This window comes from Carassius gibelio, chromosome B2 (assembly GCF_023724105.1).
Source record: "Carassius gibelio isolate Cgi1373 ecotype wild population from Czech Republic chromosome B2, carGib1.2-hapl.c, whole genome shotgun sequence".
NCBI classification, from domain to species: domain Eukaryota; kingdom Metazoa; phylum Chordata; class Actinopteri; order Cypriniformes; family Cyprinidae; genus Carassius; species Carassius gibelio.
In genome coordinates this window covers 305,516-332,160 of record NC_068397.1, presented here as the reverse complement: position 1 = coordinate 332,160, position 26,645 = coordinate 305,516, and the positions used below count along the sequence as shown (strand labels likewise).

General features: G+C 37.4%; 3 protein-coding genes and 1 long non-coding RNA gene across 4 annotated transcripts; 1 reads left to right on the top strand and 3 right to left on the bottom strand.

The window, feature by feature from the left end:
• On the top strand, positions 1–2,385 carry LOC127950395 (uncharacterized). Its single transcript, XR_008152458.1, has 2 exons — positions 1–1,576; positions 1,652–2,385. It is a non-coding gene; the product is annotated as an uncharacterized LOC127950395 (long non-coding RNA).
• Positions 2,386–2,663: 278 nt separating this feature from the next.
• LOC127950394 (protein FAM151A-like) lies at positions 2,664–8,298 on the bottom strand. The gene is made up of 8 exons (XM_052547405.1): positions 7,983–8,298; positions 7,621–7,776; positions 7,208–7,357; positions 6,966–7,125; positions 4,865–5,089; positions 4,621–4,757; positions 3,883–4,017; positions 2,664–3,807 (listed from the first exon to the last, which is right to left on the bottom strand). The coding sequence occupies exons 1-8, from the start codon at positions 8,155–8,157 to the stop codon at positions 3,149–3,151; spliced, it is 1,797 nt and encodes a 598-aa protein (XP_052403365.1). The 5' UTR covers positions 8,158–8,298; the 3' UTR covers positions 2,664–3,148.
• A 179-nt stretch (positions 8,299–8,477) lies between these two features.
• On the bottom strand, positions 8,478–11,272 carry lrrc53 (leucine rich repeat containing 53). Its single transcript, XM_052547404.1, has 2 exons — positions 10,868–11,272; positions 8,478–10,134 (listed from the first exon to the last, which is right to left on the bottom strand). The coding sequence occupies exons 1-2, from the start codon at positions 11,241–11,243 to the stop codon at positions 8,774–8,776; spliced, it is 1,737 nt and encodes a 578-aa protein (XP_052403364.1). The 5' UTR covers positions 11,244–11,272; the 3' UTR covers positions 8,478–8,773.
• Positions 11,273–25,160: 13,888 nt separating this feature from the next.
• Positions 25,161–26,273, bottom strand: LOC127951380 (quinone oxidoreductase-like). Its single transcript, XM_052549251.1, has 4 exons — positions 26,250–26,273; positions 26,044–26,145; positions 25,871–25,966; positions 25,161–25,706 (listed from the first exon to the last, which is right to left on the bottom strand). The coding sequence occupies exons 1-4, from the start codon at positions 26,271–26,273 to the stop codon at positions 25,545–25,547; spliced, it is 384 nt and encodes a 127-aa protein (XP_052405211.1). The 3' UTR covers positions 25,161–25,544.
• Positions 26,274–26,645: the final 372 nt, after the last annotated feature.

Genomic DNA, 26,645 nt, shown 5'->3' with positions numbered 1-26,645 from the left:
TTCTAGGTGTGGTATAAAAAGCTAAAATTTGCTGACCACTGCAATGGGCATGTGGAAAACACATTTAAAATGGCAGTGGACTTAGCTGTAAAATGTAGTTAAAGGGATAGTTCACCCAAAAATAAAAATGATGTCATTAATAACTCACCCTCATGTCATTCCAATCCTGTGAGACCTCCGTTTATCTTCGGAACATAGTTTAAGATATTTTAGATTAAGTCCAAGAGCTGTAAGTCCCTCCATTGAAACTGTGTGCACGGTATACTGTCCATGTCTAGAAAGGTAAGAAAAACATCATCAAAGTAGTCCATGTGACATCAAAGGGTCATTTAGAATTTTTTGAAGCGAAAACTTTGCAATAGATGAAAAACCAACTGCTCCCTCGTGACCTTTTGTAAACTGTATTTATGACCAAGAACTGCACAGATACAGATATTCTAACAATCTATCGATAAACACATACCCTGTGTCCTCTGTGTTTATGTGTACTTGCGCTGCTCCGCCGCAGTCTGCGGATTGAAGAGCACGCTAAAGACGGAGAGGAGACTGGTCTGACACCGGTTTCATATTAAATTTAAAACTCTCTGGAGTCTAAGGGTATTTTTGGGGCCTGGAGAAGTTTTGTCATGCCCTGACATTTGTGCTTTTTCAGTTTCTTATAAATATCTAAATGGGTAAAGTCTAATCTCACTGTAATCAGCACAAACTGGGCTATAATAATATGTGAAATGCATGTATGTATATGATTGTGTTTTTTGAGAAAAAAAATAGAAAAGGAAAAAAAAGGCCATAAAACACATAAAGAACAATGGTTCCCAGGATTTTTGAGAACTGGAGCTTGTAGCCTAGAATTTTTCTTTCTAAATTATGTGAAAATCATCTTGTTTACTCACTCATAGAAAACAATATATTGATTTAAATTTTCTAAGACACTTTTTGTTGGTAAAAGTCAAATGCGAGTAGGCATCAACTATCTAGAATATCATTGTGATTTACACCTGAGAAGACAAAGGGCCACAAAATGAGCTGCATAATGAGCCTCTCAGTCAGCTGTGCCACTGTGAGTGAGGAGTAAAGAATGTGAGAACAAAATAAATGTATATAATTTTATGTTTGTAGTTTATTTAGAATATATTTAATTATCCCACAACATAATTTAATATCCACTTGGGGGAGCAGTTAAACAGTTTATTAGAAACAGGGACTGACTCTTTATTACAGCATTTGCATAACAGCTGTTACTTGATGCGTTTTATTCTTCTACCGATTACTGAAATTACACAGATTCATTTTGGCATTAATAGTTTTGGCACAGTAACACATAATTCAGAGTCTGAAGAAGTGAACAGCTTCGAGTAGAATGTCATGGGTTGTCATCTAGTAATTACAACATGGCATGAATGCAGCACAATTATATTTAATATTTACATATAATGTATATATTTTTAGGGATCCATATGTAATTGCCCTAAGATCAGTTGCTCTACCCTCTCACCCGCCCACAGAGGAATTCCACAGGGGTGAGGTGGTCTGCGCTGGCTTCACAATTTATGAAGTTTCACAAAGTGTCTCGAAGGTAAGAAAATACAAAATTATGATTACAATGTACTTCACACTGAATTGTCTTATATGTTTTCTGTTTTGTCCTCAGATTTCCTACTATAACCAGACCAGTCCAGAAGTCCTGCCATACATCTCCACTGACATTGCAGGCCTCTCGTCCAGTTTCTACTCAATATTCTGTGCATGCAGGCAGTACCTACTGGACAACATAATCAGCACATCTGTGTTCACCTCTTCTGCATTATAACTAGCAGCTGCTGGGCTTAACTGAATCATGATGTGCTACGACTGATATTTCAGTTTATGCTTTTACAGGGGCCATATCTAATTTTTTTGTAGTATTCTTAATTTTTTCCTACTAGTCTATTAGGGTAAAGCTAGGAATAAACTGAGTTCAGATACTCATGAGTTTGTGACACATTGCACACGTTACGTTATCAGTTAACCTGCACGACTGTACTGTATGGTAAACACAGGTTGAACTTTCAGTGTTGCTGCTATTGCTTTGGAAAGAAAAAGAAAAAAAACATTGACTGTGCAACCCAGACAGCAATCAGTTTTGGCCCGATTTTGGCCCGCATGGTTTTCAAACTGGCCAGATGTGGGCCGGATCTGGCCCAACACTATGTTGCTGTCTGGGAAGTTTTAGAGAACAGCAAAGTAATTTGGTTAAAAATGGAGAGTCTGCAATCTCCAGTTGTGATGTGTCTGTGTATGATTTGGGAACGGGGTGAATTCTGGTCATATTCAGACCGACCTTTGAATTCTTTCTCAGGAATTTTCCTCACTGTTTGCTCATAACAAATATATTGACTCACTGAATCTGTCTCAATTTTTTCTATTTTTCTACATGTAAATTACCTCTTTTTATGAGACATATTTTAAAGGCAAGGAAAGTTTATGTATATAGCACATTTCATACACAATGCTAATTTAACTTGCTTTCCATAGAAATAATAAAAAACAGTACTCATTAAAAGTACATAAAAGTATTACAAGGATGAAACATTTATAAATTAATAAATAAATTAAGATAATTAAAATAAAATGTGCAGTGTAGAAAGAGAGTAACCTTGGTTGAGTAATCTCTGCATGTGAATGTTTTATTTTAATGGTTCAATATAGGGCACCCCTCATGCTCTAACAAGCCACTGTTACAGTGCAGTGCAACATAACATCATGCTAAAATATCTTTAAAAATAAACCTAATTTCTAACACTTGGATCCATTATAATATTTACATATTACACAAAAACTTATAATTATATAATTTAAATACTTAAATATCTATCTTTGCTTTGTCCTGTCTTGTAGCAGTATTTTAATATTTTTTTTGGTGCAGGGATGTATATAAAATTACAGTTTTATTGTGTGTTTACTAAATCTTGGTCATCATGATTAAACATATAATGATTCAATTTAAAAATTTGTATATTATTATAACAAATTAATCTATGAAAGAATTCAATCATCAACATTTTCATGTTTATAATATACATTTGACATAAATATCTTGTCTGTGAATTACTGAAACCACATTTTAAAATGTTGCAATGTCTTTATCAGTGCTGTATGATCTTCATTTTCAGGCTGACAGATTTGCTATATGTTTTCTGTACATATTTGGCATGTTGTAGAAGCTCCGCTGTCTGTTAAGTGCTCTGATAGCCATTAAGCTTGCAGTCCAAGTATTGAGGCCTCTGTCCTCTGCCTGATGCTCCAGAGTCATTGAGAAGCGTGATTGTGCATGGAGAAGGCTTCTACATCCAGTCACAGTCCTGTACAGTGTTTCAGCATGCAGCTGCAGTGAAACATCTTGCCAAGCCCCCTGGAAGAGCTGCACCATGTCCTCCACCAACTCTGGTTTGTATCCTTCATCAAGAACTTCTTGAGGCCAACCTGGAGCCAAGGTCACATATGGAAAGATTTGATCAACGGTTCTCAAGAATTCCTCTCCTGTCACGTATTCTTGGATATAGAAAACTCCATGTGCTATGTCCATGTTTACCCAGGTGGGGTGGTGCAGCAGGTCTCTGTCATATGCCTGACGGAGGAGCTCCAGTGTGAAGCTCAGCTGAGTCTTGGACTTTATCCTTAAGTAGATTCCCCACGACTTTTTGGAGGCAAGAATCAGCTCCAGGCAGTCCTGTAGCGGCAGTTCAGGCTGGGATCCCTGAATGACAGGAATGTTTGTTTGTCCTTCACTAGATATTACTGGGATCACCAACATTCCCCCTTGGCTGTCTGCAAAAAAATACTTGCAATATTATTTATCAAGGAGTATGCATTTTCACATTATAACAGCTGTTAAAAACACACCTTTGAGAAGATATAGCAAATAATCTTTGTCGGTCACTGTATCCCACTGGATGTTGAGTCCATCACTGTTCACCGGCCTGAAATAGTCAATTATGTCCCCACCTGGATAGAATCTTCTGGGTCTGTTTATCAGCTCTGAGAAAAGAAGATACCTGTGTTACTGATTAGGGATCATTTAAAATTATGACCGAAACTGAAAATGTATAAATAGAAGGAACAAAATGAGAAATTCTGACAATTATTTTCAAGCTTTTGCTTTAACCGACATAAAAAAACTATACTATTCTGTTTAAATAAATAAAAAAGTAAAGCACTAAAAACTATGTTTTTCGAGTTAATTTAGGCATAACAACATTACAATGTACCTTGTTTAAAATTGATATATATTTTTACAATTTGCTAAAGATTACATGACACTCAAAAACCAAGTAGCTTTCTGTTGATCAGTACGGCGAATTTACATTAAAAACAATGCATGAAAAAGAATACAAAATCTACATGGGAATTGATCTTCCTTTATGCAAAGAAGAACAACCATTTTGGGTTCATAAAATAATTTTTTGTTTAGCAGTTGTACAATTACATGTACAATGTCAAACAAAACAAAACAATACAAAAAAAAAAAAAAAAAACATTTTTGACTATAATAAGACAGATAACCAATATTTTACCAGTATATTATACATCCCTATACTGTACACTATGAGGTTTAATATGCAAGACCATGATGTCACTTACTTGCAGCTTCTTTGAACTGTGAGAGTACAGGCTCATAGATGTCATAATAGATGCGCAGAGGGTTGCTGTTGTCTCTGATGAAAAGAAGGTCGTTCACAGTGGGGTTCTCCTTTCCTTGCCAAAGGGTTAAACTGAACCTGTATCATAGCCAGTCCAGAACATAGTATAAACATAATCAGGTTTTTATTTTTATTTATTTATTTATTTTTATTTTTACTGAAATGAACTGAATTAAAAAAGTTGCCTTGAAGACTGGCTGAGCAGCCAGCTCAGGTGTGGCCACCCATTCTTGGCCATCAAAGCATGGACAGGAAAAGAGATTTTTTGAGGGAGGTGTCTTACAATAGAGTACATATCTTCCACCATACTGCGTGTGTATGTCACATTAGGGAAGATGGAAAGATAAAGCACCTTCCATCCTGGAGAGATGGTGACGTCAGGAAATTTCAGCTGAATGAGCTCAAAAAACCTTACAATAAAAAATTGAAAAAAAGAAAAGAAAAATAACATTAAGCAATCAACAGATCAAAAATTATTTACGTTGTTCAGAATATCATTACATTGCATTACATATTAATTGCATTCCAGACCGTGTTTTGACAAGATTTTTTTTCTTCACATTAAAAAATTACGTCAGCAGGTGGGGATAAGTGATTGTCCATATGAGTGAGTTAAATTATTTATTAAACCATTAATTCCCTCAATTTGTTTAATCACAGTAATTCATTCAGGAATGAAACAGCTGCCAGTTTTAATTAATTTTTGTTTTTTATTTAAATATTTTTTCTATTTTATTCGGGAATGAATAATGGATCTACAACAGGAACAAATTTTTGGTTCCCAATACGTCCGGGGAATAATAATTTTTGATTATTAAAATAAAAGCTATGTTACTGTATGTGCACTGAAGGTTCTCTTTCAGTTTTCGGTCAAAATAAAAAGATTCCTAGAATGTAATTGTTTCCCAAGAATAAGCAAATGTGAACCATATGAACATTAGGTGAGCATTCTGAGTTTGCTGAGACTAACTAACATTTTTGAAAAAGCTCTCCTAAGCCATCATCCGTCTTTTTTGAATGATAACTATATACATTAGAAATTCCAGTCTGGCTTTCAGCCCTCTTAAGAATCATGATAATGTTTTATAATATTTTACTAATATGAGTTATTTGGTCTGCCTCAAGCACCATTTGTCCTCTGATATACATTTAAGTTCTATTGTTCCTCAAAGCACTATTCTTGGCCCGGTACAGTTCAATCTCTACATGCTCCCTTTGGGTTCTATATATCTAGATATGGTGTATCTTTTCATCTGTATGCTGATGACACACAAATGTATCTGTCCATAAACTGTGATGACAAGCTTGCCTTAAAGCCTATATTAGACTGCTTGGACAAACTAAAACATTGGCTCACTAGTTTTTTTGTTAAGTCTTAATGAGAGTAAGCATTCATGACTTTGATCTTGATACTCTGTTACTACACAGTACCACCTGTGTTCAGAATCTGGGGGGTTTGCTTGATAAGAGTCTTAAATTTGAGAACCAGATATGTGCTGTGGTTAGGTCTTGTTTCTATCATCTTGATCTTTTAGGAAAGGTTAAGCCCTTTATGTCTGCTAAGAACTTTAAAACTGTCCTGCTTGCATTTGTACGATCCCGATTAGACTACTGTAACTCTGTGCATATTGGTGCCCCTCAGACTTGTCACATGCTTGCAGTTGGTTCGAAATGTTGCAGCTTGGCTCCTTAAAGGGAAGCATAAAAGTGAACACATCACACGGGTTCTGATTTCACTTCATTAGCTAGTGCTCAAATAGAGAATTGACAAAGTTTTGTTATTTGTTTTTAAAAAGTCTTTGTGGACCCAGGCACCATAGTATGAACTACTACTTCCACTCTCTCGAGCAAGATCGCTCAGATTGATCTGTAATATGTTCCTAAAACTAGACTTAAAAACAAGGGTGATGGCACTTTGGCCCCAAGTTATGGAATAGCCTTCCAGCTTACAGTATATCAGATCCGTCCAAACCCTGTCAATGGCCTTTACTATCCCTTGAATCTCATCAGTATTTGACATCCTTTGTTTCAATCTTTTCCCTTTATATTACCCTATTTTATAGGCTTTTTTTATCATACTTTTATCGCTCCTATATAGTTGACACATTTTATGTGTTTTTACTGTCTGTTTTCTTTTAGCTTTTGTAAAGCACTTTGGCCAATAACAGATGTTTTTAAATGTGCTATAAAAATTAACTTCTATTGTATTGTATTAAGAGCCACTTATTGCCTAAATTGAAGAGTATCCATGTTTTACTATTAATGAGATATTTACTATGATCTTACTCTGAAGCACTGATTACTGGCCAGAAAACAGGCACATTAGGGCCAGGAAGAATATCTGCATTTATCCACACCGGGCGGCTGATCCCCATTTGTTTTTTTACCCTCAGCAGATCCAGTGAGGGTTCCACAGCATTGATACTTTTAAAATCAAGCTTTATCCCTAAAGAAGAATAGACACAAAGTAATGTTTATTATGTCTTCTGTAGATGCAGATGTTCCAGGTACAGTTCCAGGTTGTTCACCTTTTTTTGATTTGAGTACAGCATCCAGCCATTCCTCCAGAGTGTTGTCACTGTATATGTCTGGTGGATGGGCCATGATGGGAATATTGGTTTCATTAGCTGTGCTATAACCTTTCAAATTTATATCAGCCTCTAGGATCATGACATCACCTGTAATGTATTTAGTTAAATTAGGATTTTAGGTTATTTCCTTACATAACAAATATTATATCATGTGTTATCAGAGCTCTTAACATAAACTGTATCTAACATAATGCATATTACAGGAAAACGTTTATTATGCAACTGGTAATTGAACTGATTAAAGTGCAATCTTGAACTAAGATTGCACTTTAACTCTAACTTAACTCTAACTTAAACTAACTCTAACTTAGTTTTAAACCTTAAAACTAAGGTTTTAAGATCCCTCTTACTGTTTAAGGCCTTGATCATCTCAGATTTATTGTTGGCTGCGTGATACCATGTTGCATAAAGACCATCTTTCTCCTGAATTTCTCCGATTTGGAATAGAAAGTCAAGCATGTCTCCATCAGATGGGAAAGGCTCCATTTCCATGTTGACTGAAGCATCTGAGATCATGCAAAGGCAGTATACAAATTGAACAAAATCAGAATTGATTTTTTAAATTTACTCTGACATTCATAATGCATGTAATTTCATAAGTATGTACATGATCAATGATGTTGCATATAGAAAAATGTGAATTCTATATCAAGCAATATCAAGGCATACAGTTTATTGTATCATATTCAAAAACACTGAAGAGTCTCCATACCTGATCTTGTGATCACAAATACTGAAGTTAAGGTAATGATGAGAAGTGCCATCAGTCCAATAAAAACACATAACATGATGAACTTCTCTCTTGTAAAGATCCCCAGAAATATTTTTGGTCCTTTTCTTTCTCCTTCCTCCTCAATGCGGCAGTTCTTTTCATCTTTTTGTTCCATTGTTTTGCAATATCAGATATCTAAATGTTCACTCAACAAGTCGTTGCATAAATGTGCAGCTGCACAATGACTGTTATTTCTCTGAGGTCCAAACTGCCTTTTATTTGCAGACCATAAAATTGTATGATAGGCTGCACTTTGTATTCTTGTCGTCTTGTTTGCACCTCTATGCAAATATTAAACAACGAACTCCTCACACTTATTTGTAACAGAAGACAATGATATTTTCCATATCTGTGGCCTTGCAGACAAAAAAATACTTGCTTGTATAATACATATAATACTGTACATTAAAAAACTATTTAAAAAGGTGCAAGAGTATGTAAGAGTATATAAAAGTTATTTGAGTATGTCTAAAAAGAAAATGCTTACTTTCTACTTCAAAATTGTATGTTTACCTCAATGTTAGTTACTATTTGTTTTTTTTATTTTTTTGTGAAATGTACTAGCAATTTCTGAGTGAAAATTGTTTAAAAATTATACACTTTTTGTGTATAATAAAATGCAAATAACTTAAAACAAAACTACACAATATTAAAAGTCCATATCTATCAGACATTTATCAAATGAACTAAGCTGTGCATGTTATATTTTACATTATCTGTAAGGAATAACATTATCTGATTTTCTTATCGAGTGCTGTTTGTGGCCTGTTGGTAGTTTTTTCGGGTAAAATGAGTCTTAACTTCCTCTTTGGTGAACCCTCAGCTGAAGATACATATTCTTGGATGACAGGTGCACCAGAGCTAATCAGGTCTGAACTGCTGGACTGATCCACTAAATCCTGTGGATCAGTGGATTCACTCACAGGAAGTGCAATATTTAAATTGGATAGCTGCTGAGTGTCACTGGAATCCAGAACGTCGGGGGGAGATGGAGCTGTAAGAACGTTGTGATCATCTGGAAGAGCTAAATTGAGTGTTAGTGGGAGTGTTGATGCAATTTCAGTTTCTCCCTGAACAGAAATAGAAGTTTGACCCTTTTCTGTATTGAAATAATCTGTATCCTTAGACAGGGACTTTGATTCCTGGTTTCCCTTTTTAGTATGCTTCTTTTTAGAGATATCTTGTATAGCATCATTTTCCTCTTCCTCACTTCCTGAGAATTCTGTGTTATCTTTAGATTCTTTGCTAGTTTTATTTAATTTTAAATGATCTCTTTTGTTCTTTTTTCTTTTCAGTTTTTCCTTCTTACCCTTTTTGTACATCTTGTCTTCTTCAATTTCTTCTTTATCAGTGGACTTTGGATGAACACTGATTTTTCGAAGGGGGTTTAAATTTAATTTAACTTTCAGTGTCCTCTTCGCCTGTACTCTGGTTTTCTGGGTTTTTAAGTGTCCTTGTGTGCTGCTCTTAGTCTTACCCAGCTTGCAGGGGGTTTTCTGTGTAGATGTTTTAAAGTCCTTCATCTTACTTTTCTTTTTGTGTCTGTCAACCATTGTGGTGAGAACATGTTTCTCAGTCTCACCTAGATCAAAGGTAACACTTCTTTGAGAATCTAACTTAAAGCCCAGCTCAGCAGCTTGACTTTCACCATGTCTCCCATCCTTTGACTTGTCATAACCCAAGTTGTCTTTGTATAGCATGGCATTGTACATTTGTGCTCCGTTTTGAACTGTGTTCTTTGAGTGAGTTGTAAATGTAAAGTTCTGGTTATTAATCCCAGCTTGTCTGTATTCATAAGTCTGATGACAGTGCAGACAGCTGATGGTTTGGTAAATCGGTTGAACACCAACTTCCTCAGCCTGGGGCTTTAACAGTGAATGATTTCCTTGAGTTATTTCATTGTAGAGTTGTTCTGGGGGTCTTAAAGCTCCTCTCTGGAGGGCAGAGAAATGATTACGGAGGGCCAGCTGCCGCATTCTGACAGCTGAGATGTCGTTTGAACCCCCACGATGTTGGGAAGAAGTACCCTGACTGCCCAGATAGCTGTTTGGAATGCCTGCCCCGCTCTCATTATGTCTTTGTCCACTTATCTCTGCGTATAAAACAGACTTTTGTAATTTAAATGAATTAAATTAGTCATTTAAAACAGACATTTGAGAATGTGCTTAAAGATAGAAAACAACTAAATAAACTAGATATTACCACTGGAATTGAAGAATTGGAAGGTGTTGCTATGCATTTAATGGTTGTTTACAAAACATTAGTTTTAAATACTGATATAGATGTATGAAATATAGATTTTTAAATATAATAAGTTACTGTCGACTATAAATATACTATTACAAAAACAAAAACTATTAAACTATAAATAAATTAAAACTAAACATATATATATTAACATATATATATATAAAAGATGATAAAAATGACAAACATTTTTATTTATAAATATAATAGTTTATAAATAACAAATATTAAATACTGGTTGGCAATCATGAGACTAATCATGAATTTGTTCTATTATGTATTCTTCCTAAAATAATATTCTTAATGGTAGATCATAAAAGATATAATTTTAAATAATTTAAATTATTAATATTAATGATACAAATACAATTAATAATTAATAATACATTTATTAATATTATAATATTAATTGTTTTCCAGATAATAATTTAATGTGTATTTGTAACATTTAAAATGTTCACTTTAAATATGATCTTTAAATATGAAAATATAGCTGCATTTATATTTATATTCTAAACCTCTTCCTTTGCAGACACTTTTAAAATATTTCTAAGCAAATGGTGTGCTTGCTAGTTTACCTTTGATCCTCTGTTGCAACACAGAATGTTTATCATTCCCCTCATGTTGATGATTAGCCAGCTGTTCACCTACATGTGTGGGTTTATGCAGGACAGTCTCTCTTTTGTGCTTTCCTACCACATGTGCTGTAGAGCTGCACTTGTGACAGGTGAAATGACTCCCCAGCATGTCTGATCCCTGACAAGGAGAGTCTTCTCTGTCCCAGGGCTGATGGGATTTGTAGTTGCTGTTGTACAGTGCATGGCACTTAGTTAGAGTTTCCTTGTCTTCACAGAAATTCCACTGGATTGATTCCAGGCCGGACTCCCCAACTCTATTTTCCTCCTGCACCAGATCAAATTTTTTACTGAGTTTGTGGTATGCAATGGCAACCATCCCAAGGGTGATCCCAACACCACCTACAATTAAAAGCAGAATATATATATATATATATATATATATATATATATATATATATATATATATATATATATATATATATATATTTTATATATAAATATATACATTTTTTTGGTGAACTACTTCTTAAACACTATATAGTCATGTCCTCAGCTTTATAATTAAAATAAGCAGAAAGTTTTGGTATTAGGGATTTTGCATTAGATACTCACCCAAAAATGAAAATACAATGGCAATAGCAACATTTCTAATATATTGCTCAGAAGTGTTTTTAGCCACAACCTCCACTGTTATATTCCTGTTTGGTAGGACACAGTTAGCGTCAGTCAATTCCAGCAGAGCTTGCACAGCTAAATTATCTGTATTCACACACACCATCCTCTGCCCATTGTACAAGTCTTTTTCAGGAGCCTGAATGTAACTGTTGAGAAATGAGGCCAGCTCTCTCAACTCACATGTACAGCTCCAGAGGTTCAAATCAAGGTTCAGCACTGAGAGCCATGACAGATAGGAGAATGCATCTGGAGCACTACGTAGATGATTGCGGGACAGATCAAGCCTGCGGAGACGAGGCAGCCCTCTGAAGCTATCACGTCCTAAGTACACGATGAGGTTGTTGGACAAGTCCAATGTTTCTAGGTTCATCAGATCAGCATGGGCAAAGGTTGTGGAGTTCAAGCAGTTGAGGAGGTTCCCCTCTAGTTGAAGTGTTTTTAAAGCTCTAGAGCTTTGGAACCAGGAGCCGTCAATGTCATTCAAATTGTTGTTACCAAGCTGGAGAGTCTCCAGTCTGTGGAGACAGGAAAATGTAGAGCTGTTCAGGGATTGGCTGGAGATGCGGTTATGGTCCAGCAACAGCGTAGTTAGAAAAGAGAGGTTCTGAAAGGCATTCTCCATGATGCTAGAAATGGCATTGTTGCTGAGTGCCAGAACACTCATGTTGGACAGTTTAGAGAGGATCATGTTGTCCACGGAATCAATGAGTCCATCAGTGAGCATCAAAGCTTTAGTAGAGCCTGGTGCATCTAAACATGATGAATAAAAACAGCTATATTACCAAAACTCCATACTTCAGGAAATTCTAATCAAAAACCTTTATAACAGTTTATAAAAAGTACAGAAATACCTGTTGTCACTCTATATCCCCCAATTATATAGTAAGATTAACGTTTTAATTATGATCATGTAACCCAGGTATATTCCCCTCAAAGTTAAATAAAAAGTATTTAAGACTCTTAATAATAATGTTTATTGGGTACTGAAGTCATAGTTTTTTAAAATGTGTATATGGGCATCTACCCCTTTAAGAGCATCATTTGTGTTATAGTTTGGTTGTAATGTACATGTCCAAAACGTGGGTTTTACTAACAAGTTAGTTTTGTTCATTATTCATTGGTGAATAATTGGACAAGCCCGACTGATATCTACGTAATGTGAAGTTTGATTGGTTCTTGAGAGTGGAATGGAAAAGGAGAGAAGAAGAGAGAAAGCACGCCGTTGTATGTGTGAGAGAATCGCGATTAATCCGTATAGGATTGGTTGATTTTATTTATTTTTGAGCAACGAAAAGTGTTGAAATAGTTTATTTAGCAGTATTTGTTTTGTTTTCACAAAGTTCGCTGGCTGTAAGCTGAAAGCTAAGTTAACTTTCTGTTTGTCAGTACACTTGTGTGAGTTCCAGACGAGTTAGTGCTTAGCCTACTACAAACGAAATAGTGACTGAGTAGCTGAATACTAAAGTGAACTTTTAATATCAACATGAATAACGGTGATAAGGAGAAGCTTAGCGACTGGACATCCAGGTAGCGCCCTGAATTACCGAGAGATTCAGGGTTCCCCAGGCAACGAGGGATCGCGAGGTTCGTCAGGACGTGCATATCAGTGAGAACCGAGGGATTAAAGTTTCCTAACAAAGGAGGACTCTTCAGTACGGTTAAGGTATCCAGGTTTAATATTTATTTGGCTCTTTGGAGTGAAGCGGCCAATTATCTTTTTGTTTTGCGGCCACAACGCACGCGAGCAGCGGTTACAGGCCTGCAACGAGAGGTGAGCGTGATTGTGTGTATGTGTGGTGGGCCCACGTGAGTTAATGTGTTTATCTGTCAAATTATAACGGTTGTTGTTTTCCTACGAGGGGTTTGATTTATAATTATTCCTTTTCTGTTGAAGGGAAGTTTCATATATTCTACATGTAAATAGATGGGCATTTAAAACCGTGTAAGAACCATATTAAGAGACATTTGATCTATTATTTGGTAAAAAGACAAAACGGTCAGACAAACCACTGACAGTAGTGCATATAGACGGTTACGTACTTTTTCTGGTTCTGTTCCAACACCGACAGGAGAAAAAAAAAAAGGAGAACTGGATGGACCAAGCTCGCATGATGATCAGAGTGTGAGTGCTCTGAGAAAGAGAAAAGAAGAAGAATTGTGGAGAGCTTAAAGGGGCCTGCTCTTGATATGGTCAAAGCTGTGAGATTTTCTAGTCCTGATGCTCTACAGTATCTAGAAGCTTTAGAAAGTACTTTTGGTAGAGTCAGTAGAGTCAGTTGAGTCAGATCTGATGCTTCTACAGTTAAGGCTGCGAGAGAGAAAAATGCAACCACCTACCTTCTTAGCTCTGTTAAATGAGATCCGAGAAGCAGAAGCGAGTGAAGCCGCCAGACAGAAAATCAGAACTACTGTAAAGACAGTACAGAGTCAGGAACAAAAACTCAGCTTTGCAGTTGTAAGTTAGTTAAGAGCAGAGATCCAGGCCTTGAAAACCCGATTAAGTGATGAATCTCCAAAAATTTCAAATGCTCACAGGATACTGGAGTCAAAATCTAAGCCCACTAAGAAAAGTGTAGACACACCACCAGATGAAGTCGAAGCCCTGAAACAACAAATACAACAGCTGCAGCAGAAGTTAGGAGTAATGGAAGTAGCTTATGGTTTGCCAGTAACCCATGCTCAGCAACAGCAATCAAAACCTGTTTCTGCTCAGTCAAGGACCAGGTCTTCCACTGATAGAGAGGATTTTTTCTGTTACCGGTGTGGGGAAGATGGGCACATTGCCACAAAATGTAAAGCTCCTGAGAATATTTCATTGGTTATTCAGAAACTGGTCCGTTCGCTAAAAAAGGCGAAGAGTGGAAGGAATGATGCCTCAGGAGACAGTTCTAAGGCTGGTAATCGTGATGTCACGTACCGTGATGCAAGGAACAACGAGAGAGAACCAAGTGCAGGTATGTAAGTTTAATAGGGGTAATCCAATTGGGGTAAACAGTCCAGGCAGGGGTCGAAACCAAAACATCAATCCACACGAACACAAGGCAAGACAAGGGCAAGAGTTGACGGACCTGTAAGACGCAAAGACATTAGACAAGGACTCCGTAACACAGACTAAGACAGACTGGGTATTTATACACAGAAGGATAATGAGGAAACAGGAGACAGGTGGGGAAACAATCAATTACACAACAAGGAGGAAGGTGACCAAATAAGGGAACAGGAAGTGATCTGGTGACAGACACCGTGAGAAAGGAGGACATCTAGTGGAACCCCAGGGAACACAACCCAGACACTGTGACACGTGATTGCTATTCTGCAAGAAGTCAGGTTGATGTCTCAGAAGCAAACTGCCTTCCAAAAGGGTTGGTGGGTCCTTAATCCACTGTTTCAGTGAAGATAAATGGACATCCGTGCAAAGCGCTGCTAGACAGTGGGTCTCAGGTAAAAATTGTTTTTGACTCCTGGTATTCCAAATACCTATCTGAGGTGCCTTTACAGCCTCTACATTGACTTTCAATTTGGGGATTGAGCTCCTCAAGCTATCCGTACAAGGGGTACATAGTGATTGATGTCTCATTTCCTGTTCCTTTTACTGGATTGGAAGAACCAATCTCCATTCTAGCATTGGTTTGTCCTGAGCCCCAAGGTTTTCAGCAAGACCCTGTGATAATTGGGATGAATTCCAGTTTTTTTGGAAGACTAGTGGCATTGAGTGGAGACACTAATACTCCTAATGTGTTGCATGCACTATGAATCCAGTCCAACTACCCTGATGTTTGCTTAACCGAAGAGCCAGAAGCGAAGGTCAAATGGGTGGGGCCCTGCTCTCTTATTGTTCCTCCAAGAGGTGAGGTATATGCAGATTGTAAGATGGAGTATGAAAAACCATTGAAGAAGGACATTTTTGTAGTTGAAGCCACTGCTGATGATCAATTATCTGCGGGACTATTCATTCCCCCCGTGGTGCTGCCTTTCTCAGCTATTAACAGGGACACATTTCAGCTGCCTGCGCATTACGAAACATCCAAAGAGGTAACTGTGGCTCCTGGCACTGTTCTTGCTCACATGTTTCCAACTGATACTGTCACAGAGACTTGTAGAGAGAGAAGCAAATCAAAGAAGATCGACCCAGATTTGTTTAATTTTGGCACGTATGTCATTCCTGTTGAATGGAAAAAAAGGTTACGGGAAAAGCTGTCTGGAAGGATCAATGTGTTCTCCCTTGAGGAGTGGGATGTTGGATTGGCAAAGGGTGTGAAACATCACATTCAATTAAATGACCCCAGACCATTCAGAGAGAGATCCCGTCGTATAACTCCTGCCGACATTGATGATGTGCGCCGTCACATAAAAGACCTACTTGCATCGGGCATAATAAAAGAGTCTCGAAGTCCTTACGCATCACCGATTGTGATTGCTAGAAAGAAAAATGGAAGTGTGAGGATGTGTATTGACTATCGCACACTCAACCGTCGAACTATTCCTGACCAGTACACAACCCCGAGAATAGATGATGTGTTGGATTGCTTGTCTGGTAGCAAATGGTTTACAGTATTAGACTTGCGAAGTGGTTACTATCAGGTCGAGATGGCAGAGGAGAGCAAGGAAAAAACTGCATTCACATGCCCATTGGGATTTTATCAGTTTGAGCGCAGGGAGTTACTGGAGCTCCTGCTACGTTCCAGCGGCTCATGGAAAAGGTAGTAGGAGACATGCATTTACTGCAAGTTATTGTCTGTCTGGATGATTTGATTGTGTTTGGTCATACTCTGGAAGAACATGAAGAGAGACTCTTCAAAGTGCTTGACCGTCTTGAGGAGTTTGGGCTAAAAGTGTCCATTGATAAATGCCAATTCTGCCAAGAGAAAGTCAAGTATGTGGGACATATTGTTTCTGCTTCTGGAATTGCCCCGGAACCAGAGAAAGTGGAAGCAGTCACTCGCCGGAAAATGCCGACTGATCTCAAGTCCTTGCGGTAATTTCTAGGATCCTGTGGATTTTACCGGCGCTTTATTAAGGATTATTCCGCAATTGTGAGACCACTGACAGACCTCACCAAAGGTTATCCACCAGTGAAAGGGAAAAGAGACAATGCTTCAACAGGGAAGTATTTCATGGAAACGGAACCCTTTGGTGAACGCTGGAACCAAGCATGTACAGAGGCCTTCAGGAAGATTGTTCACTGCCTTACTAATGCCCCAGTCTTGGCTTTTGCGGATTCCACTAAGCCATATGTGCTTCATGTTGACGCCAGTTCGAATGGTTTAGGTGCAGTCCTGAATCAAGAATACCCAGAGGGGTTGCGTCCAGTGGCTTATGCAAGCCGAAAGTTAAGTTCTACTGAGCAGCGTTATCCCACACACCAACTTGAGTTCCTGGCTCTCAAGTGGGCCGTAGTTGATAAGTTCCATGACTACTTGTATGGCGTCAAGTTTGTTGTGAGAACTGATAATAATCCACTCACTTACATCTTGACCACTGCCAAGTTGAATGCCACTGGACATCGATGGCTTGCCACATTAGCCACTTATGATTTTAGCTTACAGTACAAGCCAGGAAAACAAAATGTGGATGCGGACGTACTGTCTCGATATCCTTCCAGCATGGAGTCTGAAGAGTGGGCAGAAATACCACAAACAGCAGTGAAGGCTGTATGTCAACTAACCAGCTCGTCTTTAGGTGGTGAGTCTCCTTCAAGGTTGATAGACCAACTCTGTGTTTCTCCACAAAGTATTCCAACAATGTATGCTTGACCTGCCCAGCTTGAAATTGGTCAAATGGAGTTGTGGACACACGAAGATCTAAGGTCAGCTCAGGACCAAGACCCCATCATTGCTCCAGTAAAAAATGAAGTGGCTTCAAACAAGGTGCTTACCATGCCCAAAAGCTCAAATCCAGCTGTGGCACTATTACAACGACAAAGAGAAAAATTTACCATCAGAGACAATCTTCTATATAGAGTAATCACTGATCAAGATGGAAAAGAAAGATGGCAAATGGTTTTACCTGAGAAGTTCCATCTTCAGGTAATGAAATCCTTGCATGATGATGCAGGTCACTTGGGGGTTGAGCGGACTTTTGAACTGCTAAGAGATTCTACTGGCCTAAAATGCACCAGGACATTGATTGGTATGTGAAGACTTGTGGAAAGTGTGTGGTCAGGAAAACTTTGCCACAGAGGTCATCCCCACTGAATCGCATCACTAGCAGTGGGCCTTTAGATATTGTATGTATGGATTTCTTCTCCATAGAACCTGATTCAAAAGGGATTGCAAATGTACTGGTCATAACCGATTATTTTACACGTTATGCTCAAGCCTTCCCTACAAAGGAACAAAGATCTGTGACCGTGGCCAAGGTTCTGTGTGAGAAATTTTTTGTCCACTATGGATTGCCCGAAAGAATACATTCTGATCAAGGCCGAGACTTTGAGAGCCTTCTCATTAAAGAGCTTCTGGGAATGTTGGGGATCCGAAAATCTCGTACCTCACCTTACCATCCGCAGGGTGGCCCTCAACCTGAGCGATCTTGATCTTGCAAAGAAAGCAAAATGGAGCTAACATATTAGCCAGCTGGTACATGCTTATAATTGTACCAAGAACGAAGCGACTGGTTACTCGCCGTACTATCTAATGTTTGGACGGGAGGCTCGCCTACCTGTGGATCTTTGTTTTGCAATTTCTCCTAATGGAGATAATGAAGTTACATATCAACAGTATGTGGAAATAATGAGACATGAACTTCAAGAAGCTTACCAATTAGCAGAGGAGGCTTCTTTGAAAAATCATCAAAGGAATAAACAACATTATGACAGAAGAGTGAAACATCAAATGTTGGAAAAAGTAGATCGTGTTTTCATTCGAAACCTGGCTCAAACAGGAAAGCATAAATTGGAGGACAGGTGGAATTCTGTGCCTTACATAGTAGTGGAGAGGTTAAGACACTTACCTGTATATAAGCTAAGACCTGAGACAGAATATGGACAATTGTGGACTCTCCACAGAGAGCATCTGTTGCCAATTGGAGACAGTGTCAGAATTCCTGCTCTGAGTGGTGGAGAAGACATAAGACCTCCAGTAACTAGGGCACAAAGTGTGAAGAAAAAACAATTAAGAGGAAAAGTAGCTACTACTAATGAACCCAACAGAGTAGAAACGTCTTCTGAGAGCGAGGATGATATTGGCTACCATATACCAGACCGAAGTGGACTGTAGACCAAGACACTGCACACATTATTGCCTGAAGTTGTTGGTGAGGAAGTTGTGCACAGTGCTGATGGAAGTAGAACTTTAAAAGACAATGTGTCTGAGGAAAGTCTGGAAGAGAATATGAGAGAGAATTCCTATTCAAACCCTGAAATGGAAGTGGAGGAGTTACCAAAAGAGAAAGTTCAAGTCAGCAACCTTCCAAAAGTGGAGATAGCATCTACGGATAGACGTTCAAAGAGAACTGTGAAACCGGTCATCAAGCTAAGCTATGATAATCTCGGCAAGCCTTCAGACAGACCTTTAGCTATTGTATACAAGGGTATGGTCATACATCTTGGGAACTCTGGGGAGAAGAAAAACGGTTGTGGTACCTTCTGGTGTCATCCACTGGCCCACTCTGCTAATTGTAACAAAGTAAACTCTAATTCAGCTTTAATGGCCACAATACAGACTTGAGTTTGACTGTCCCTGTAATCTCATGGGGACATGAGAATTTTAAGAGGGGGGAGAATGTAACCCAGGTATATTCCCCTCAAAGATAAATAAAAAGTAATTAGGACTCTTAATAATAATGTTTATTGGGTACTGAATTCATAGTTCTTTAAAATGTGTATATGGGCATCTACCCCTGTAAGAGCATCGTTTGTGTTTGGTTGTAATGTACATGTGTAAAACGTGGGTTTTACTAACAAGTTAGTTTTGTCCGTTATTCATTGGTGAATAATTGGATAAGCCCGACTGATATCTACGTAATGTGAAGTTTGATTGGTTCTTGAGAGTGTATGGGAAAAGGAGAGAAGAAGAGATAAAGCGAATGGAACAGGTGTGTGTCAAAGCGCGCCATTGTATGTGTGAGAGAATCGCGATTAATCCGGATAGGATTGGTTGATTTTATTTATTTTTGAGCAACGAAATGTATTGAAATAGTTTATTTAGCAGTATTTGTTTTGTTTTCACAAAGTTCGCTGGCTGTAAGCTGAAAGCTAAGTTAACTTTTTGTTTGTCAGTACACTTGTGTGAGTTCCAGACGAGTTAGTGAATACTAAAGTGAACTTTTAATATCAACGTGAATAACGGTGATAAGGAGAAGCTTAGCGACTGGACATCCAGGTAGCGTCCTGAATTACTGAGAGATTCAGGGTTCCCCTGGCAACGAGGGATCGCGAGGTTCGTCAGGACGTGCATATCAGTGTGAACCGAGGGATTAAAGTTTCCTAACAAAGGAGGACTCTTCACTACGGTTAAGGTATCCAAGTTTAATATTTATTTGGCTCTTTGGAGTGAAGCGGCCAATTATCTTTTTGTTTTGTGGCCACAACGCATGCGAGCAACGGTTACAGGCCTGAAACGAGGGGTGAGCGTGATTGTGTGTGAGTGTGGGCCCACGTGAGTTAATGTGTTTATCTGTCAAATTTGGGTGGGTTGAAGGTTAATCTGAATATTCCTATTGTGTTAATTTATATTCACATAAAAAGTTAGGGTTATAGCTAAACATAGGGAATAGTGTTTGTGCTGAAGGGTGTTAAGAGAGTTCCCTTATAATTAGTCGAGAGACTGCAAAGTTTGAACCCGAGTACCCGCCCTAAGAGCTCAAGTACGTCATTACTGAGAGGGAAGAGGGTGCTACATTCATAATTTAGTGGCCTTAGAAATTTGCATTTCAAATATGATTTAGGGTTAAAAATGTTTTCAGTGTACTGAAAGGGATAGTTTACACAAAATGAATATTCTGTCATAATTTTCTCCCCATCATGAGTAAATCAAAAGATATTTTGAAGAATATTTCAACTGTTTTCGTGAACTATCCATTTAAAATTATCAAAAAACAAAGTTCTTTAACCACATAATTTACTTACCAATAATGTTGAAGAGTTTGTGACAAATGATGACATCTTCAGAACACACCACACAAGAAGAAGGGCAGAGTAATGACAGCTGAACTTGAGAGATCACCATCAGTAGAAGGCAGACACCTGAGAGGAACCATTAGTAAACTGTTCACCTATGTTCGTCAGACAGATTTTTTCAGCACTGTGAGACAACATGCACATACTTCTCATGATTTACCGCTGATGTCAGATAGTGTTGGACTTCCAAAATGGCTTATGTGGTTCATGGTGTTTGATCAGCTTTGTTCAAACAACAGCAACTATAGAAAATAATCTAAAACAAAGCAAAAAGAGTTCTTTAATCCAGATCTACATTCAATGACTAGTAATTGGACATAACTAATTCTTTTTTTTTTTTTTTTTTTTTTTTGGCAACTGCACCTGATGCTGTGCTCCCCTGACCTCTGTTGCCAGGACATGCTGACTGCCAGACAGATGAGGAAGGTGAAGTTATAAAACATGCATGATCTTTCACCTGATTCCTTCTGTGGAGGTGATTCTGCTTTCTATATAGTGTGTCACGGCACTAGCAACACCTGCCACATATTCTTTGACTAACTGTAAAAAAAAAGAGCTAATGATAATAATTCCACATCTCAGACAGCTACTATTTAACTCCTCAAAGAAATGTCTTGCTTCAAATCTTACTTAACACAATACAGCCAAATTGAACACAAACACTGTTTTTGTAAAAATATAAGTTATTATTGTCACTAACACTGTCTATTTAATGCTTCCTTTATAAATTATTAATATCTTTTAAAAAATATCTTACTGACCTGAAATACATACACATAATATATATATATATATATATATATATATATATATATAGAGAGAGAGAGAGAGAGAGAGAGAGAGAGAGAAGTAAATGGATATACGCATAAATAAATAACATCTATCTATCTATCTAGCCTAGGTTAAATTCAAGCTCTTCATTCATTCAAGTTTTAAACATTTTACAGTTAAGTAAATATATATATATATATATATATATATATATATATATATATATATATATATATATATATATATATATATTTTTTTTTATCACATAATCAATACATACAAACACTGTGCTTACCACACATGGAGCAGCAAAATGTTGAACACTTGTATCCATGTGCCGAGGAACCTTTCTTCAATATAAGATTCTCAATGATTCCACTGTAATACAGTCGTGCTGTTTCTCAGTGAGTGATCTCAGTGCAAATGGGGCAGGTATTGAACCAGCAAGTTACCTGATCTCAGAAATGTGGTACAGTGTCCAGCACTGATGCTTGACGTAAAGATACATCAAATATACTTTTTTAAAGTTCTTAGTTCTTATTTTCATTGTTCCATTTTAGTTTTACACAGAGGCAGTCCTAAACCAATGGACAATCAGCAGTCAAATAATTACAATACATTTACATTTAATCATTTAGCAAATGCTTTTATCCAAAGCGACTTACAGATGAGAACAATAGAAGCAATCAGATCAACAAGAGAACAAGAATATTTATTTTTATAAATATATGAAAGACAAGAAAAGTCCTTGTATTAGTTGGTTAAGTGTTGGTGAAAAAGATGATCATTAAGATGTTTCTTGAAAATGAGACTCATTGCAAAAAATGAGACTCATTGGACGAATTAGACTGTACAAATTGAGATTGTAAGGTCATTCCATAAGCTGAGCACACTCCAGGAAAAGGTTCGTGAGAGTGATTTTGAACTTCTTTGGGATGGCACCACAAGGCGTCGTTCACTTGCAGAGCGCAAACTTTTGGAGGGCACATGAGATTGAACTAGTGAGTTTAGGTATGTTGTAGCCATGTGAGTGGTCGTCTTATAGGCAAGCATCAGTACCTTGAATTTGATGCGAGCGGCTACTTGTAGCCAGTGTAACCTGATGAAGAGAGGAGTAACATGAGCTTTTTTTGGCTCATTGAAGACAACCGTAGCTGCTGCATTCTGGATATGTTGCAGAGGCTTGATAGTACATGCAGGAAGGCCCACCAGGAGAGCATTACAATAGTCCAGTCTTGAGAGAACAAGAGCTTAGACAAGAAGTTGGGTGGCTTGCTCTGACAGGAAGGGTCTAATCTTCCTATTGTTGTATAAGGCAAATCTGCAGGACCGGGTCATTGTAGCAATATGGTCTGTGAAGCTTAAATGATGATCCATCACAACTCCTGGCTGTCCTGGAAGGAGTTATGGTTGACAAGCAAGTTTTACACAATTGACCACAACATTCTTTTGCATAGACTTGAACACTTTATTGGCATCAGTTGAAGTGCATTAGCATGGTTTAAATCATACTTATATTACATTATTTTAAATGAGTCCACCCCCCAAGATTACTGTTATAAACACGAGCCATGTCTAAAAGGCAAAGGTGAAGGTGTTGCTTCAATTTATAACAACGTTTTCAGGATTTCTCAGAGGGCAGGCTTCAAGTATAACTCGTTTGACGTAATGGTGCTTCATTTAACATTATCCAGAGAAACAAATGCTAATGAAAAATCATCTGTTATGTTTGTACTGGCTACTGTATACAGTCCACCAGGGCACCATACAGACTTTATTAAAGAGTTTGGTGATTTTACATCCGAGTTAGTTCTGGCTGCAGATAAAGTTTTAATAGTCGGTGATCTTAATATCCATGTTGATAATAAAAAAGATGCATTGGGATCAGCATTTATAGACATTCTGAACTCTATTGGTGTTAGACAACACGTTTCATGACCTACTCATTGTCGAAATCATACTCTAGATTTAATACTGTCACATGGAATTGATGTTGATAGTGTTGAAATTATTCAGCCAAGTGATGATATCTCAGATCATTATTTAGTTCTGTGCAAACTTCATATAGCCAAAATTGTAAATTCTCTCATTCATTCTTTACAATAGGAGAGGAAGAATTGTATACACTTGTTAAATCATTTAAACCAACAACATGTATGTTAGACCCTATACCATCTAACCTCCTAAAAGAGGTGCTTCCAGAAGTCATAGATCCTCTTCTGACCATTATTAATTCCTCATTGTCATTAGGATATGTACCCAAAACCTTCAAACTGGCTGTTATTAAGGCTCTCATCAAAAAACCACAACTTGACCCCAAAGAACTAGTTAATTATAGACCAATCTCGAATCTCCCTTTTCTGTCCAAGATACTAGAAAAGATGGTATCCTCACAATTATATTCCTTAGAGAAAAATGGTATATGTGAGGATTTCCAGTCAGGATTTAGACCGTATCATAGTACTGAGACTGCTCTCCTTAGAGTTACAAATGATCTGCTCTTATCATCTGATCGTGGGTGTATCTCTCTATTAGTTTTATTGGATCTTAGTGCTGCGTTTGACACAATTGACCACAACATTATTTTGCATGGACTTGAACTCTTTGTTGGCATCAGTGGAAGTGCATTAGCATGGTTTAAATCTTACTTATATGACCGCCATCAGTTCGTAGCAGTGAATGAAGATGTATCACATCGATCACAAGTGCAGTATGGAGTACCTCAAGGCTCAGTACTAGGGCCGCTACTCTTCACGCTTTATATGTTACCCTTGAGAGATATCATCAGGAAACATGGTGTTAGCTTTCACTGTTATGCTGATGATGCTCTATATTTCTTCGCGACCAGGTGAAACACACCAATTTGAAAAACGAATGGAATGCATAGTCGATATAAAAAACTGGATGACGATTAATTTCTTACTGCTAAATTCTAAAAAAAACAGGTGTTAATTATAGGACCTAAAAACCGCTTGTAATAACCTTAAACACCATCTAAGACTTGATGGTTGCTCTGTAAATTCTTCGTCATCAGTTAGGAACCTAGGTGTGCTATTTGATCGCAATCTTTCCTTAGAAAGCCATGTTTCTAGCATTTGTAAAACTGGAAGTGAGATAAATCCCCTGTAAAGCCCATAGAGATAAATCCCCTGTAAAGCCCATAGAGATAAATCCCCTGTAAAGTCCTAACTGCCACAATAGCTATAAGCACAGATCCTCAGTGAAGACCATGAGAACCTGACAAGAAACAGATGAATATTCTGAAGGATGTCAATCCACAATCTGACTTGTGATGCAGCCTGTTATTAAACCACACCAGGTTGGTTCACCTGGCCAAAAGAGAACTGGCCTGCTAATTAAGCCTGATCTTTTATTATTTTTTTTAAATCCATTGCTGTTGCTGATTGAGTTTGGGTTCCTTGCCGCTGTTGCCTCTGGCTTGCTTAGTTGGGGACACATAATATTGAGTAATATTATTTAATTAACTTTACAGACATTATTGGAAGAGAACTGAAATGAGATGGATGACAACATAAGTGTCTTCTCCATAGCTGCTTTACAGCTGAATTGAACTTCTTTCATAATCTATGATCTTTTCACAGTAGTTGAATTGAACAATCACATTTCAGGGCTGGTTTACAGCAGAATGGATCTCTGAACAATCATTTAACCAATATTTTCCTGTTTATCCCTTTAAAGCTGTATCGATATTGCATATAATGGTGACTGGACTTGAAGATTTAATTATCTCTTTATTTTATTTCATTTCCACAAAACAGGTCTTTATGATCAGCTTCATATATGTGATTCATACATGAAAATATAATGTAGCTGAACAGTTGATGTTAGCCATTGACTTCCATAGTATTTTTTTTCCCATTCTTTGCTACCATCAACTGTTTGGTTACCCACATTCTTTAAACTATCCTCATTTGTGTTCAGCAAAGAAAGAAATTCATAAAGGGGTTGGAACAATATGAGGATGACTAGATGGCAGAGTTTTCATTTTTGTTCCAAACCTGTTTGAGTTTCTTCTGTGAACACAAATTATGACACTCCCTCAACGACGGTTATGTTATGTTGCACTGTATTGGATTTTTTACTTCCTGCATAATTTCAGATGATAAAAATCATCTTTCCACTGGCTCCAGGGCTGCTGATGATGTCTTCATGAGCTTTTGCTGCTTTATCAAGTGTATATTCAGGACCAATGACAGGTTTCAACCAGCCTGTCTCCATTCCTGCAAAAAGAGCTGTGGCACACTCAGATGTTTCCTTCTGTGGAAGACACAGATAAAGAAAACCTGTCTGCATCTTACCATTAATCATTTGCAAAATACGATTTGTCATAGGTGATAATGAATAAATGCATGATATTCCAAGCATAAATTCCAGAAAAGCAAGAAAATGTTGACTATGTAATGTCAGGAAGCCCACCGTACATTAGTTGCATTGTATAAAGCCACACCAATGATGCTGGTCTCTTTCACCATGATGTCTCTGGGGTAGATTTCAATAGGGCCTCTAGAGCCAACAATCTGAAAGGAAGAACGATATGATGAAAACAAAAACAAAATTTTTCAAAACACTTGCTAAACAAACACAGGGTACTTACAATAACTCTGCCACCAAAGTCAAGCAACTGAAGATCATTACTGAGGTTGACGTTGGATAACATCTCAATGATCACATTCACGCCTTGTCCATTGGTAGCATTCTAAACACAGGAGACCAGCTGAAAAATTGCTATCTTTATTTTTGTAAACACAAACTATTGGTGTATAAAGTATATCAATAATATAGTCAGATTAGACTGTGCACTGTGTAACTTAAACTACCATTCATTGTTTTTTTTAAATATACATTTACTCAGCAAGGATGCATTAAATAGATAAAAAAGTTACAGTAAAGATATTTATAATGTTTAACAGATTTCTATGTTAAATAAATGCTTTTAAACATCCTCCTATTCATCAAAAAAAAAAAAAAAAAATCATGAAAAATGTATCACAAACCCCAAAATTATTAAACAACTGTTTTAAGCATTGATCATTAGAAGAAAGTTTTTTTTTTCCCCAACTAAATTTCTTAACGTATACTATTTGTAAGGACATAAAAAGTTCAACAACTGAGACATAAACAACAATTTTCACAGATATCTGTTTAACAGAAAGGGAATGATGAGTACTGTACTTGGTATGTCCACCAGCTGCTTTA